The sequence below is a fragment of the Malus domestica genome, chromosome 14 (assembly GCF_042453785.1).
Source record: "Malus domestica chromosome 14, GDT2T_hap1".
NCBI lineage: Eukaryota > Viridiplantae > Streptophyta > Magnoliopsida > Rosales > Rosaceae > Malus > Malus domestica.
Genome location: NC_091674.1, coordinates 28,240,677 through 28,254,300, shown reverse-complemented (window position 1 = coordinate 28,254,300; position 13,624 = coordinate 28,240,677). Strand labels below are relative to the sequence as shown.

Here is a 13,624-nt window from a genome sequence, read left to right as displayed (position 1 = left end):
CTCTATTGAATCAAAATCTAACGACTCGTGTTATTGGGTTAGGAGGATTCAGACCCCAACTCAGGAGAGGATCCAAATCCTTCCCCGAGAGCTAAGCTAGCTGGCTAATCTAGCTAACATGTGGCCCAATTCCACAACAATATCTCACTTTCAACTCTCTTTCTCTTGTTTTGTCGAAGAATGCAAATCCACATCGGAAATTTCACATAAATTATTACTATTTATAAAAATAAATGGTACCACTGCTAATAACATTGAGACATTTTATGATAAGATCCAACACTTGCTAAGCTGTGTATGCTGGTGAGTTGGTTCCACTTTCGTTAGCTTGTTTTCATGGCGTTGATACTCTATTCGATCGATATGGTGTTTTCTATGCCTCACACGCTCAAATTTGGTGCGCGGTGCTAGTGTGTTGGTGGCTTTTTGGCTTTTTTTTTTTTTTTTTGAGGTTTTGTGGTAGCCGTATTGGGGTTTACTTAATTGTGCAAATTCACTTCATATCAATTTTTTGGTCACTAAAATTATAAACCCAATTGGTACTGGCTGTATTTATTTATGATGTTGAATGAAATACCACTCTTATCGCTTATAAAAAAAAATACCAATGGAGTATTGTTGACTACATGAATAGATTTTCTTCAGGTCTATTTTCACGGTATACAAGTTGATGTTCGTTGTAATGAATCAGAAGATAAGACAGGAATACATACTATACGTTCATCACACCAACTGAATCATGCATGTTATCGGAGTTCGTGCATGACTCCTTCATGTCTTAACCACAATTATACATATCCATCTTTTCAAGGATGTGGTCAATTGCGCAAATAATTAAAGTTTTTTTATTAATCCACTACACTTGTATTTGAATTCTCCCACCTTCTTAGTAAAATTTAATTAGAAGGGTAATGTTAGGTAAATTAAAATTTTAAAATAAATTTGTTAATTAAATGATGTTGTCATCAATGGGAAATAACACTTAAATAATAATTCAATAATCGATAATCATAGCATTTAGTTTACAAAATTTAGTTTCCTTAATATTACCCAATTTAAATTAGAATTATAGCTTGTACATATACAACTTTTACGTCAAATCTATACATACACACACACACATATACACCTTCTATTTATGTATTATGTATAAACCATTTCTTTATATACATGTACAGCGGATATGCATGCTACGTGCATGCATCCTTATGATTGCAATTTTCAATTTAATCACGAAACTGCACATGCATGCAACTTTGAGAGACGGGTGTGTTCGCAGCTTTTGCAGAATTGGTTGGCAACAAAATTAATGAAATATAATAAATGGGATTGAGTTGTTGGTGTGCTTTCTCATCAGATGGTCCTACTCTCCTCTCCCTCTCCCTCTCCCTCATCAGCTCCCTCTGTTCTATGATCGATCGTAATGTAACAACCTGATGAGCCATGCTCATCAACATTACGAACATTTCATCATCCACGTTATAAATAAGAAAAATAGAAAGATAAAGAATCATTTTCTCATCATCCATGTGCTCTCCAAGCGTCTATAACCAATTTGTCAAACCGATAACATTGAATGAGATTTCTGCATTTGAGACATCCCAAGCACAATAATTGGGTCAAACTTTCTCATTAATTTTATTAAGTTCGTTCACAACATGAAAATGTATATTGGTCATGGAGTCAAACACTCGACAGCCATAACATGTTTTATTTCTCCATTTGTCGGTCTGATAATTATCAAATTTTTCCAAATTAAAATTTACCCATTTCCATGCATATTACCAAAAGTTCAATCCCATTTTTAGTATCCTAGCTAAATGCTCATGGAATAGATGAAAAAAATTTGACTCCTTAATTTGATATGGGCTTGCTTGGAAATGTCCTTTTAAAATGTACTTGTGTTCTACGTCGAAGTTTTTAATAAAAATACAGTGAGTGTTGAAAAGCACTCAAAAGTACTTTTCACTTTCAACAGCCATGCATATATATGGAATATAAGTAAAATATACTTTAATGGTAGTTAATTTCCACATGCATTTTCGTTTGGACATGGACTGAAAGATGGTTAGAAATTTGGGAAATCGAACTACTAGTTACTTATCTTAACTTTGTAGATTTTTCAAAGTACACTGTTTATGATAATCACTTTAGCCGTATTAGTCCTTCGTCTGTACCTCACCAGCACAACAGAAATGTGAATGGCTCCAAACCACGTGGTTTGGAGAAAAGTGTGCTTTGGTTGCACAGGAACATGCATAAAACCGCTCGCACTTGTCGGTTCAAGGTCCCCACACATCAAAATTTAGTGTCATTTAGTTGGTGTGACGTTGCCCTTTGCAAAAAAAAAAAAAAAACCCTCTCTCCCTCCAACTCCAAGCATCTATTTATCCCCCACCTCACCCCCTCAACTTCTCCTCACAACTCACAAACACAAAGCCTCTTTTGCTCTCTATTTATCTCACTACCAAAAGTTGTGTTTCTGCTTCAAAAACAAGTACAAAGCTTGTTGTGCAAGAAAAAACATGGCAATTCTTGGTTTTCTCTTGGTGGTTCTTCTTTCTTTGAGCTCTTTTGCTTGTGGGTATGGAGGAGGTGACGGTGGTTGGGTTGATGCACATGCCACTTTCTATGGCGGAGGTGATGCGACCGGTACAATGGGTAAGTAAACACATATAAATTATCTCTAAAGGAAGTTAAAAACATACATGCATTGTTAATGTGAAAAATGAATCTATAACATGTCAATACATTTTGTTAGCGCATATATATTCAACAGTCCGTTTATTAATACCCGCCACGTCTTAATTTTTTTTTAATGTATCTATAAATTGCAGGTGGGGCTTGTGGCTATGGAAATCTGTATAGCCAAGGCTATGGAACTAACACTGCAGCTCTGAGCACAGCACTGTTCAACAATGGGTTGAGCTGTGGGGCTTGTTTTGAGATTAGGTGTGTGAGTGACCCCAAATGGTGTCTTCCGGGCTCTATTATGGTCACCGCCACCAATTTCTGCCCGCCAAACGATGCCCTTCCCAACAATGCCGGAGGCTGGTGCAACCCGCCGCAGCACCACTTTGATCTCGCCCAGCCCGTCTTCCAACAGATTGCTCAGTACCGAGCTGGAATCGTGCCTGTGTCTTACAGAAGGTATGCAAATTCAGGCTTGGCCTGCTTTATGTTTCTTGAGAAACTCCACTCTCGCAGGGGCTGTTTGCCAACTTAGTAAAAATGAATTTACAAGGGAAAATTGCACATATACCCCTTAAATTCTTAGGGGTGTGCACAGACACCTCACAACAATTTTCAAGGGCATTTTTAGCCATTTCATAATTTATAAACGATGTTTGTGTAAGAATCGCGTTTACTGAAGATGTTTGTGTAAGAATCGCGTTTACTGAAGCTCGTGAGCACAACAGAAGCCATGTAAAGTAAGGCAATTCTGTTGCGCTGACAGCTTTCATAAAACACAATTCTTCACCCAAGTTGTCGAATGGTCATGATTGTTTAATCTTTGTTAGCATCTCACGCCCTTAATAGTTTAGGGAGTTTTACTGTGTTAGTGAAAATTTTCCAATTGATATTATTATGTATAAGATTCGGCGCATTTATAATTGTTGAAACATGTGTCCACAAGAAGCCTGCTCTAAAATCGGTTACCTTATATCATCAGCTGTAGCCTTTCTGTTTTGCCGACCAAAGCACTTCCAAGAACCAACCAATTTACCTAACGTCATCTTTTCCAGTTTCTGATATTTCCAAAAGTACCCCTCAACTTTTATCTGACCGTCCTATATACACATGATTGTAACAATTTGTTCATATTATCATCTATTAATTAAGTTGTCAACTTATATTATAAACGTATTAGTTAAACGTATGTGATAATGTGACTGTCACACTCAAAAACTTTATCGACGACGAAGACTCATGATTTGTTGTTTATGAATTTTTGCAGGGTGCCTTGCTTAAAGAAGGGAGGCATTAGATTCACAATCAACGGTCATTCATACTTCAATTTAGTGCTGATCACAAACGTTGGAGGTGCTGGTGACGTTCATGCAGTTTCCATCAAAGGGTCAAGAACTGGCTGGCAACCCATGTCAAGGAACTGGGGCCAAAACTGGCAGAGCAACTCTTTCCTCAACGGCCAGAGCCTCTCCTTCAAGGTCACAGCCAGCGACGGCCGCACGATTGTCTCCAACAACGTTGTTCCTGCCGGCTGGTCCTTTGGCCAAACATTCAGCGGCCAACAATTCTAAACAGCAAACATTAAATTAAACAAATTATAGTTACATGTTTGTTTAGGGTGTAGCTACAGTTATTGAAACCTAGTACTGTTGAGAGTCAAAAAATGAGAAGGGCTTATATTAAGGGGGCTCTTTATCATTTGGAATTAAATTATGAGGTCATTGTGCGTCTTTACTCTGCTCTCTTTTGGAAAAAGGCAGACAAAGATTTCGGCAGCGGTGGGTGTAAAACCACCCGCCGGGTTTTGTTAGGTTACTTAGTTGTCCGTCTGGTTTGGTTTGGTTTGATTCAATTACGTTGTAATGCGTTTTATTTTGTAAGGTTTTGGAGAATAAAGTCTCTCTCTTCATGAGGATGAAACTAGTTACTTGAAGTTTGAATTCATTCTATCTATGAGCGTAAAGGTTTTGATCACCATTCCTGCTTGATCTCAAGGTGAAATTCCCGCGTACACTTTCTTAATAGAACGATGTTCTAAACTATTTTAATCAACTGGAAATATGATCTTTCGCCGTGTAATGAAACCATGCCGTGATTGCTCATCTTGGGCCAAAAATCTGTAACCCTCTCTTCGTTATCCATCAGACTTCGGCCACAGCCCGAGTTCTGCCTAAACGTGGACTTTGAAGTGCGCTACTATCTCTTTTAATTGTAGACAACTATTTTTTTTTTTTTTTTTTTGATCAAGTGGGATCCAAAAGGATCACCAATAAATTTTATTAAACACACAACACAAATTTACAAACTATTGGCCCACAGACAAAATACACAAACCAAAAAGGATCAGAGCGGGAAAATAGAAAAACAAAAAACCCAACCAAAAACAGAAGAAACAAACAAAAAGTCGAGAAGTCCGTTGCTACCGCCTCCGCCAGGACAGTGGATCTCAACTTGCAGAAATCCATGCCACCGCCAAACATCGCCTCTCCGATCGTATCATCCAACACCGATTTGCTCCCCGAGCACAACCATAAAGTGAGGATAACCAAAAACTGAAGGAAATCAGTTGGTTATCAATAAAAGGAAGCCCATGAAACACCATGAGCAACACTGCTAGATCTGGCAGACAACAAGGAGAAGGTGGTGATGTTGGGAACACCTGAGTCGGTTGAAACATCGAAACTCGTAGCACCAACTCGAATGCAAATGTGGTTGAAGATCGAAACGCAAATGAAGGAGGAAGAGGGATGACATCAAGGGAAAAAGAAGAGGGGAAATCAAGATGATGAGGAGGGGAAAAAGCAGCAGAGAAGGGAAAAGGAGGAGAAAACAAAAGAAACGGAAAAGTGGCAACCGACTCCAGCCAAAGCTAGAGTCGATGCCTAAGATGGTGGTCAAGATTGAAACCCTCACCAAAAATGAAGGAAGAACTCTCACAGAAGGAGAGAAAATAAGATAGGGATACTATCTCTAGGTCTTTGTCTCCCCAATTGTAGACAACTTTTCCCTCTGTATATGGTAGCGATGCTGCATCACCCACGATATGATCTGTCGAGGAGTTGGAGAATCCATGAAGCATGGATCATTGGGAATGTGTCAAGGAGTTTAAGGAGAAGGGTCATGCAGATGCAGTGCCACATATTGTGTGTTTCGAAATTGATCACATATATACCAAGTATGAGCCCGAAGCCGACTCAGAGGCAAAGGCGGAGAAGGCATGCAACTTGTATACTTCACTTGGCTCTTTAATGTGAACTTGATCAGTACTATTTTCTCATTCCTCAAAGCTACTTAATTACAGCAGTAAGTTTGCTTTTGCAGCAAGAAAAACGCAAACAAGCATAGCGAATCACATAGATATAAGCCCCTATACGCCAGTGCGCAAATAGATAAGGTGAGCGAAAGCATGTTAGTCTTGTTCTTTCTACCATACTGACTAACTTCATGTCACTAAAGCCACACAACACACATTGTTTATTGTTGGATTGAAAAATCAGATGACAATGACAAACAACTCAAAATGATCATTAATTTGCCAATGCAACTAGTATACGTACTAAACACGGAATTTGATGAATATCTCCGATAAGTCATGACACATGAGGCAACAAGGTGCTACTGCAAGAGCCTAACTGCTCACTCCCTCGCCACTTGAGCTAATCCTAAGGTTTAAGATAGTCGAATATTGAACGATATGCCGTCATGTCACTTTTTCAACTTTTTACTGTTTCATCAAAATGTACCATAACTTTTGTCAAATGGAAATGGTTTACATTTTTGTCTGTCTCATGGTTAAGCGTTGTGGAAGAAGTTCTCCTCTCCAAAAGCAAGAGGATGAATAGTTACCTGACCTTTCATCATTCTTATCTGTTGTCACATTTTGACTCAACGTCACGTAGAGTTAAAATCAAGCCATTGTCCATGACTTTTGAGCTTTGGTTATAATTTGATATTATAATGAAAAAGAAAATATGCACAAATATAATCGATTGCATAAAGACGTATGTGAGATATAAACCAAATGTGTGAATAACCATCCTCTTTTTTTATTTTCAACCCTAAGAGCAACTCTACCGTTGCTAAGGCCCCCCACGGCTATTCACTATTTAATCCACCTAGTGAACAGTAATTGCCCTTAATAAACAGTAACTGCTTTTTTTACATCTCCACCCTACATTGAATAGCCATGGCAATAGGTAATAAAATAATAGTAATTTTTTTATTTATAAAATAATACAAAATAATTATTTTAAGAAAAGTACAAATTAAAGATGCAAATTCCATTGCAAAGTTAATGCAGCTTCTACATTTTAACTAGTCAAATTTTGACTAAAGTTTTTATCTTTAAAACAGTTTGCTCTAGCAATTAACTAATCAAATCAAAACTCGCTCAAACCCCTGAAGCAAATTTCAACGGCGTCGAGAATATCTTTGAAGAGCAAGGGCAAGACTCTGGCAAAGCCCTCCAAGGGCTCGGAGGAGCGCTCGGTGGCTCAATCCTTCAAGGAGTGGAGCACGTGGGCCCTGAAGAAGGCCAAGGTCGTCACCCACTACGGCTTCATTCCCCTGGTCATCATCATCGACATGAACTCGGAACCCAAGCTGCAACTTTCCCAACTTCTCAGCCCCGTCTGATTCGATCCGGTTCTGATCATCCAATTTCCATGATGGGTTTTTGGTATTGTCTCTAATGGGTTTTGTTCTATAAAATTTGGGGTTCTGCTTCGTCGCTGCACCCATCCACCGTGAGACAACGATGTCGTTCAAGAACCATGAAGGTTGAGAGAGAGAAAGGGAAGTTCGGCCCGTCCACCACGTGGCTGACGTCGCCTAGACGTCAGCCTTGCATCACATGCCCTTCAGGCTCTCAGGCTGGCAACTCCTGTCGGGCCTCTCCCTCTGGCTCGCTCGGACTCCATTGCCAGTACACGCTGAACCAAGTTGCTCGGGCTTTCTGGCCCTGTTTGAGAGCCAGTCCACCAAGGCTATTGCCCACGGTGGAACTGCTCTAAAAAGTTGAGAGGGCGTACGTGCCCCTGCCCGAAATCAGATTAGCCACCAGGTAAGATGTAGTTTGAGCCAGCTATTTGTCATGCAACTATAGGCTCCCTTAGATTCCACGTGGAAGGAGACCCTAATCATCATATCCATATCCTGTTAAAAAAATCTTCATGCGTGGCCACAAAGTGGACCCCACATTCTCATTTCAGCCAACAGCATCACAGGTAGAGATTTGTGGATACAACCCTAAAGATAAAAAGATAAGGTCCAAGACTTCCCATTGGCTCATCTCAAACCATAAGCAAATCTCCATCGTTGGATCACAAAAATCTTGCAAACCAACGGTCAAATTCCATCAAAGAACAACCTCCACAAGACCCGCATTGACAAGTTGGCATCAAATATACAAAGCCATGGACTCACATTACACAATTTACGTTTTCATTTAGCTCCATACCTTATATTCCTCTACACCACTAACCCCCCATCCCTACCTGAAAATCCGACCATAATTCAGGTGGGAAAACAATGGCTACGGTCACAACTCAAGCCTCGGCGGCCGTTTTCCGGCCGTGTGTCAACTCGAAATCAAGGTTCCTTTCAGGGTCTTCGAGTAAATTAAATAGGGAAGTGGCTTTTAGGCCTATGGCTTCTCCTTCTGCTTCTTCGTTTAAAGTTGAGGCCAAGAAGGGTGAGTGGTTACCCGGCTTGGCTTCACCAGACTACCTCACCGGAAGGTATGTTTAAAATTTCTCGAATTACAATTTGAATGTTTTTTTTTTTTTTTTTAAGAAAAAGAGTGCACAATGACTTTTTTCTGAATGACCAATAAAAATGCTTATAAATATTTCGATTGAGGAAAAAGCATTGATTGACTAAGATATGTTTTTGTGGGCAGTCTTCCCGGTGACAATGGATTTGATCCTCTGGCACTTGCTGAGGACCCAGAGAACTTGAGGTGGTTTGTCCAAGCTGAGCTTGTCAATAGCAGATGGGCAATGTTGGGTGTTGCTGGGATGCTATTGCCTGAAGTGTTCACCAACTTGGGGATCCTTAACGTCCCCAAATGGTATGATGCCGGAAAGGGCGAGTACTTCGCCTCTTCGTCCACCCTCTTTGTGATCGAGTTCATCCTGTTCCACTACGTCGAGATCAGACGGTGGCAAGACATCAAGAACCCAGGAAGTGTGAACCAAGACCCCATCTTCAAGCAATACAGCTTGCCCCCAGGTGATGTGGGTTACCCAGGCGGCATCTTCAACCCCCTCAACTTCGCACCGACTCTCGAGGCCAAGGAGAAGGAACTTGCCAATGGTAAGCGTTTGATCTCGTGTCCAACATTGCTCCGACCAACTAACCTAACTCACGTCTGCTTTTAAGTTTGAAATGAGGTGTAATACGTTGTTTTGAAATGTGTTATGTAGGGAGACTGGCAATGTTGGCATTCCTAGGGTTTGTGGTTCAACACAATGTGACCGGAAAAGGACCGTTTGACAACCTGTTGCAGCACCTCTCAGACCCATGGCATAACACCATTATCCAAACCCTAAGAGGCTTCTAGATCCATTGCAACGCAAGAAAAGTGGAAGAAGAAAATATGGAAATTCTGTTCTTATTTATTTTGTAACAATGAATTAATGTTCTTTGAGTGAGTGTGAAATGGTGAGCATCAATGTAGACAAAATGTTTTACCGGTGTACAGGAACCATGGTGGCAATTAGTATTATCATTCTCATTACATCTACTAATATAATATTGATCATTGAGCGTATGGGCATCGTCAAGTTGGCTAGTGCAGAGTTCGCCATCTACACCCAAACTCGAATTCCCCTCTCCGTAAATTAGACTAGGTTAGAAATCGCTCAGTTACAAAAAAGCTGTGGGCGAAGATAATATAAATCACAAAGTAGTTCGAGAAATCCATCATGTTTGCTTTCATTTTCTATGAGTAATAGTTTACAAAAGTGGTGGATGCTCTGAATTAAGGAACCCAACGATGTTAGTATACAGATGAATTATAATTCTATATGTCTTGTACAATATATATACAGATTTAGTCTAATCCCCCAAGTAGCCTGTTAGCATCAATACATATCTTGGATTACTCTTAAGATTTCCAACTCATATCATTTGCTCGGTATGTGCCTCCCGTAAATCCTTCCAATATTTTGTCAGCTACAATCTCACGTTTGGTTGCTACAAGAGACGAAAACAAACATAGAGCCGCAAGTCACCAATGGAACGATAAAATACATAGACCAATAGTTTGTCCATTATTTCATAAGCTTGCCGAAACAGATTGAAAAATATCGATGGAAGGACTCACCGGTTGGTAGGTATTCTCCTTGTACACAGCAATGCCGCTAGGCCCAGATGAAGAAAGCCAAGCATGATGATCAGTTTCATACAAAGATCTTGGCAGTTCAAAGTTGCTACTCAGTTGATAGTCCACCGGATTTGTTGGTACGTTCTTTTCCATTTCATGGTTCAATTTCTGATCGTCTGGCACGTAAGAACTACAATATGATGGATAAGCGTAATGCTTACCAGGTTCCGTACTTAAACAAGCATTAATGTCAAACTCATTTAAGCCACCGCCTCCTTCCATATTAGAAATTTGTCCCATAGTATCTAGTCGTACTGGATCACCGGCCTCAGATTGTTTGCTGTTGCTAGGGCTAGTGCTCGTCCCAGTGCCAAAGTAACTAGTATAATGTGGAACAGTGGCATTTGTAGAGCACTCCACACCTCTAGGGAGAGAGACAGAGAGCATCATAGCATCGGTAATTTATCAGAAAGAAAGTTCTCAGGCATTAGGCTCTGTACTGGTGGATGCATAACAGCAATAGACTAACCTATGTGGAAGATAGTTCGGCTCATTCGGGAATATCATATGTTGATTGTCGCTATTGAAAAGCCAAGTTATAGGTTGAGCTTCTTGCATACCACCACCAACTAATAAAGACGAAAGCATTCCATTTTGAAACTTTGATACACAAAAATCAAGCTTCAAATTAGATTACATGAGAGAGAGAGAGAGAGAGAGAGAGAGAGCATTGTTCATCAGCTAAAGTATTTATTACCTGGTTTGTGCAATCTAGTGATGTTAGTTGATGTTTTCCCAAATTTTCCTAACAATTTTAGTTATCCAATAGGTTAGTATCAATTCAATAGCCAGCCACACATAAAGCAGGTAGAACAAGTAGCAACTCAGGCGGATCAGGTAAGTCATGGCTACTTCAACTCACCATGACACCAAAACCAACCAAAGCCATTTATCGATGATATATCACTGTTCATACTTCATCTTTTCTTTTCAGTTGTTTGGTAAACAAAACCGTAAACCCTCGTTGTTTTTCTTTCACATCACAAGCCTTAGAATTTATTATGCAATACTGTAACATGAAATACAAAATTATACCTTGCGTAGACAGGTTCGGTTGATTGATTCCTTAAGCATGTCTTCCATCTGCCTAAGCTGTTCAAGATTGTCAACCTTATCTGGGTCGCTCCAAAAGCTGAAAAAGTGGCAAGGATTAAAATTATCACATGGATTCTTTATATGCATATACCTTACTGATCAATGCATAGTTTAATATGCAATGGATCGCGATCATTTGTAGATTCAATGAAACATTGAATACGAAAAACAGGTCAAAATATATGTAATATAATCAGGAACACACAAGACAATTCAAACAGAAAGAGTTTTTATACAATTTCTTAGGGCCTGTACGAAAGTTATCGTTCTGGTATATAGAAACTGAAGCACAAACATTTTCGAAACATACAACACAACCCAAATTGACCATCAAGACCAAAAAGACAAGGCAATACTTTAACAACTAAAAGCTCCAAAGGTGCACCTCAGTCTCTTATGGAGTTCTGTAAGTTGGGTTTGCAATACCGCTACTTGATGAGTCAGATCCTGCCAATAGCAATTTATCACAAGACATTAGTTGTCGTAGTTAAATTAGAAAAGCATTTATAATTCTATTGGTGGTAAAGAATATATACCTCAACTGTCTGAGAGCTGCAAGAAACAGAAGAGAAAAAGAACGTTAAGTAAAGGGCCGCATCAGATATTCCCATAGATTTCACTCAAAGGAAATGACAAATGTGATAAAAACAATCACATACCTTGAACTCATGAAATCTTGTACGTTAACGTCATGATCCAACTTCTTAAAAGTTTTTTTCAGCACCTATATCCACAAAAAGAACACCAAAACACAAGTATAGAATGAATTAAGTGGCATAAGCTAGTTTTCATTTAATACAACAAAAGCAAGAGAAACAAATGTTCCCGTTTGAAATGCTATTTGCGAAAGTCTTACTTCCAGGCTCTCCAATTTCCTGTTAAAGACAAAATGGACAAGTAGTTAGCTGTAATGCCATCGAAACTCAATCGAGCTAGAAAATGAGAAAATCCGAATCTCGTTGCAAGTATTCTAGTACCTCTTTGCCCTCTCCTGCGGAGTTAACCGCGCAAACTTTGAAACAATCTCTTCAAAATTACTGAGAATGTCATGAAAGCAAAGAAGCTATATTAACATATGATATAGAAAGTTCATTCACTCCCTATTTTAGTCTCATTCTAGTCTTCTTATGCTAGTTTGTCTGCAAAATTGTGATCAAAGAACGAATGTAAACTTTCCGCTTGCAATACCTGCGGTCCCCTTGGAATATCGTAGGCCTTCCAGTGGGGGAAAACATGAGAAGGACAATATCTACATCACATAAGATTGATAACTCCTTAGCTTTCTTCAAGATTCCATTTCTCCGTTTTGAAAACGTAACCTGCCGGTTACCACTGCTCTCTAATTTCTTTATCTTTAACTTAACCCTTCCCATCCTGCAATCCAACAAGCAAACCCCTCAAAAGTCTTACGAAATGCCAACTGCGAAAATTTCTCGACACTCTTGTTTATTGTTGAAATGTGCATCGACTCACTTTAGTTACACAACAACAATGCACTTCTCCAAATGCAGCTTTCATCCCAGGCACCAGAACTTGATAACCATTTATTCAAAAAGAACAATTCCACCCCAAATCTGATCAAATTAATTGTTTTTGCGCCTGCTTATCATATCAGCAGACAATCTCGTCAAATGAGAATGAAACCTTAAAATCCCAGAAAGAAAATGACCACCTAATGACAAATACAAACAAATTTCTGCAATCACAGACGTTGATAATTCACGAAATCATCAACAAAAAATTGATATAATCCACAAAAAGTGTAGACTTAAATGAGAAATATCGTCAATCAATGGGAAAAGGTAACATTTTTATGAATATGGTAAAAGGGCAATTCAAAAAAAAAAAATACAGGGGAAGCCAGACAAAGCAATAGCAGAGTAACATGGAGGGAAAGCAAGAAATGGGGTATTAAGATTGAAAGCTTACGAATTTGCACACGACGGGTCAAGCTGTGATTTCGGTCGTTAGAATGCGCAGAGCCACCACCAGAAATTTACTGCGGCAGAGAGAGAAACAGAGTGTGGGGAGAGAGAGAGAGAGAGAGAGAGAGGTGCAATGAACGGTGCGCTTTGTGAGTTTGCAGTGGCACCGAGGACGAAGAGGGAAAAAGAACAAAAATCTTGGGTTGGGAAGGTGAAGAGCTTCTCCACCAAGAAAGCCTACATGGCTGTCTTTGCGGTTGACATGGTAGGCGGGCCGAGTCGAGAAATTTGCATGCACCTTTGTTCCAAGCCAATGACGTACTGCTACGCATTTTATATTGAAATATGTGGTTGTGTTGAGATACCATGCGGCAAAATGTGATTAGTTTGTAATAACGGCATTGAGAAATGTTAAAGAGACTCTTTAAAAATGAGACTCTCTATAAATTTCTTGTCACCTCATATTTTTTGCATGATGTTTTATAATGTTAGAACGAGAATTAACGTTAAAGTATGAGGTGACAGA

The 13,624-nt window shown here is 39.4% G+C and overlaps 4 protein-coding genes across 7 annotated transcripts; 3 read left to right on the top strand and 1 right to left on the bottom strand.

Annotated features, from left to right (window-relative positions):
• The first annotated feature begins 2,405 nt into the window (after nucleotides 1-2,405).
• On the top strand, nucleotides 2,406-4,624 carry LOC103431192 (expansin-A1-like). The gene is made up of 3 exons (XM_008369329.4): nucleotides 2,406-2,661; nucleotides 2,838-3,150; nucleotides 3,959-4,624. Exons 1-3 carry the CDS (start codon nucleotides 2,526-2,528, stop codon nucleotides 4,260-4,262), a joined length of 753 nt encoding a protein of 250 aa, XP_008367551.2. The 5' UTR covers nucleotides 2,406-2,525; the 3' UTR covers nucleotides 4,263-4,624.
• A 1,144-nt stretch (nucleotides 4,625-5,768) lies between these two features.
• On the top strand, nucleotides 5,769-8,280 carry LOC108172938 (uncharacterized). The gene is made up of 3 exons (XM_029092303.2): nucleotides 5,769-5,917; nucleotides 6,013-6,085; nucleotides 7,075-8,280. Exons 1-3 carry the CDS (start codon nucleotides 5,769-5,771, stop codon nucleotides 7,324-7,326), a joined length of 474 nt encoding a protein of 157 aa, XP_028948136.1. The 3' UTR covers nucleotides 7,327-8,280.
• LOC103415279 (chlorophyll a-b binding protein P4, chloroplastic) lies at nucleotides 8,037-9,463 on the top strand. Its single transcript, XM_008353628.4, has 3 exons — nucleotides 8,037-8,429; nucleotides 8,591-9,006; nucleotides 9,117-9,463. Exons 1-3 carry the CDS (start codon nucleotides 8,221-8,223, stop codon nucleotides 9,251-9,253), a joined length of 762 nt encoding a protein of 253 aa, XP_008351850.2. The 5' UTR covers nucleotides 8,037-8,220; the 3' UTR covers nucleotides 9,254-9,463.
• On the bottom strand, nucleotides 9,116-13,400 carry LOC103455363 (agamous-like MADS-box protein AGL65). Of its 4 annotated transcripts, none has more exons than XM_029093181.2 (13): nucleotides 13,103-13,399; nucleotides 12,647-12,845; nucleotides 12,362-12,547; nucleotides 12,151-12,210; nucleotides 12,030-12,048; nucleotides 11,833-11,897; nucleotides 11,710-11,725; nucleotides 11,559-11,620; nucleotides 11,114-11,210; nucleotides 10,776-10,823; nucleotides 10,548-10,678; nucleotides 10,019-10,442; nucleotides 9,116-9,888 (listed from the first exon to the last, which is right to left on the bottom strand). In XM_029093181.2, the coding sequence occupies exons 3-13, from the start codon at nucleotides 12,544-12,546 to the stop codon at nucleotides 9,868-9,870; spliced, it is 1,128 nt and encodes a 375-aa protein (XP_028949014.1). In that variant the 5' UTR covers nucleotide 12,547; nucleotides 12,647-12,845; nucleotides 13,103-13,399; the 3' UTR covers nucleotides 9,116-9,867. The 4 variants fall into 4 exon arrangements, with proteins under 4 accessions (XP_028949014.1, XP_008393170.2, XP_028949015.1 ...); XM_008394948.4 differs by having other exon boundaries at nucleotides 12,647-12,772; XM_029093182.2 differs by lacking the exon at nucleotides 12,647-12,845 and having other exon boundaries at nucleotides 13,103-13,400.
• Nucleotides 13,401-13,624: the final 224 nt, after the last annotated feature.

Coding starts and splice junctions, on each gene's coding strand:
- LOC103431192 (XM_008369329.4), top strand. CDS start 2,526: ATGGCAATTCTTGGTTTTCTCTTGGTGGTTCTTCTTTCTTTGAGCTCT. Junction 2,662..2,837: donor TGATGCGACCGGTACAATGG/GTAAGTAAACAC, acceptor TATAAATTGCAG/GTGGGGCTTGTGGCTATGGA. Junction 3,151..3,958: donor GTGCCTGTGTCTTACAGAAG/GTATGCAAATTC, acceptor GAATTTTTGCAG/GGTGCCTTGCTTAAAGAAGG.
- LOC108172938 (XM_029092303.2), top strand. CDS start 5,769: ATGGATCATTGGGAATGTGTCAAGGAGTTTAAGGAGAAGGGTCATGCA. Junction 5,918..6,012: donor GCGGAGAAGGCATGCAACTT/GTATACTTCACT, acceptor TTGCTTTTGCAG/CAAGAAAAACGCAAACAAGC. Junction 6,086..7,074: donor CCAGTGCGCAAATAGATAAG/GTGAGCGAAAGC, acceptor TAATCAAATCAA/AACTCGCTCAAACCCCTGAA.
- LOC103415279 (XM_008353628.4), top strand. CDS start 8,221: ATGGCTACGGTCACAACTCAAGCCTCGGCGGCCGTTTTCCGGCCGTGT. Junction 8,430..8,590: donor CCAGACTACCTCACCGGAAG/GTATGTTTAAAA, acceptor TTTTGTGGGCAG/TCTTCCCGGTGACAATGGAT. Junction 9,007..9,116: donor GGAGAAGGAACTTGCCAATG/GTAAGCGTTTGA, acceptor TGTGTTATGTAG/GGAGACTGGCAATGTTGGCA.
- LOC103455363 (XM_029093182.2), bottom strand. CDS start 12,546: ATGGGAAGGGTTAAGTTAAAGATAAAGAAATTAGAGAGCAGTGGTAAC. Junction 10,443..10,547: donor CCGAACTATCTTCCACATAG/GTTAGTCTATTG, acceptor CTCTCTCCCTAG/AGGTGTGGAGTGCTCTACAA. Junction 9,889..10,018: donor AGGAGAATACCTACCAACCG/GTGAGTCCTTCC, acceptor CGTCTCTTGTAG/CAACCAAACGTGAGATTGTA.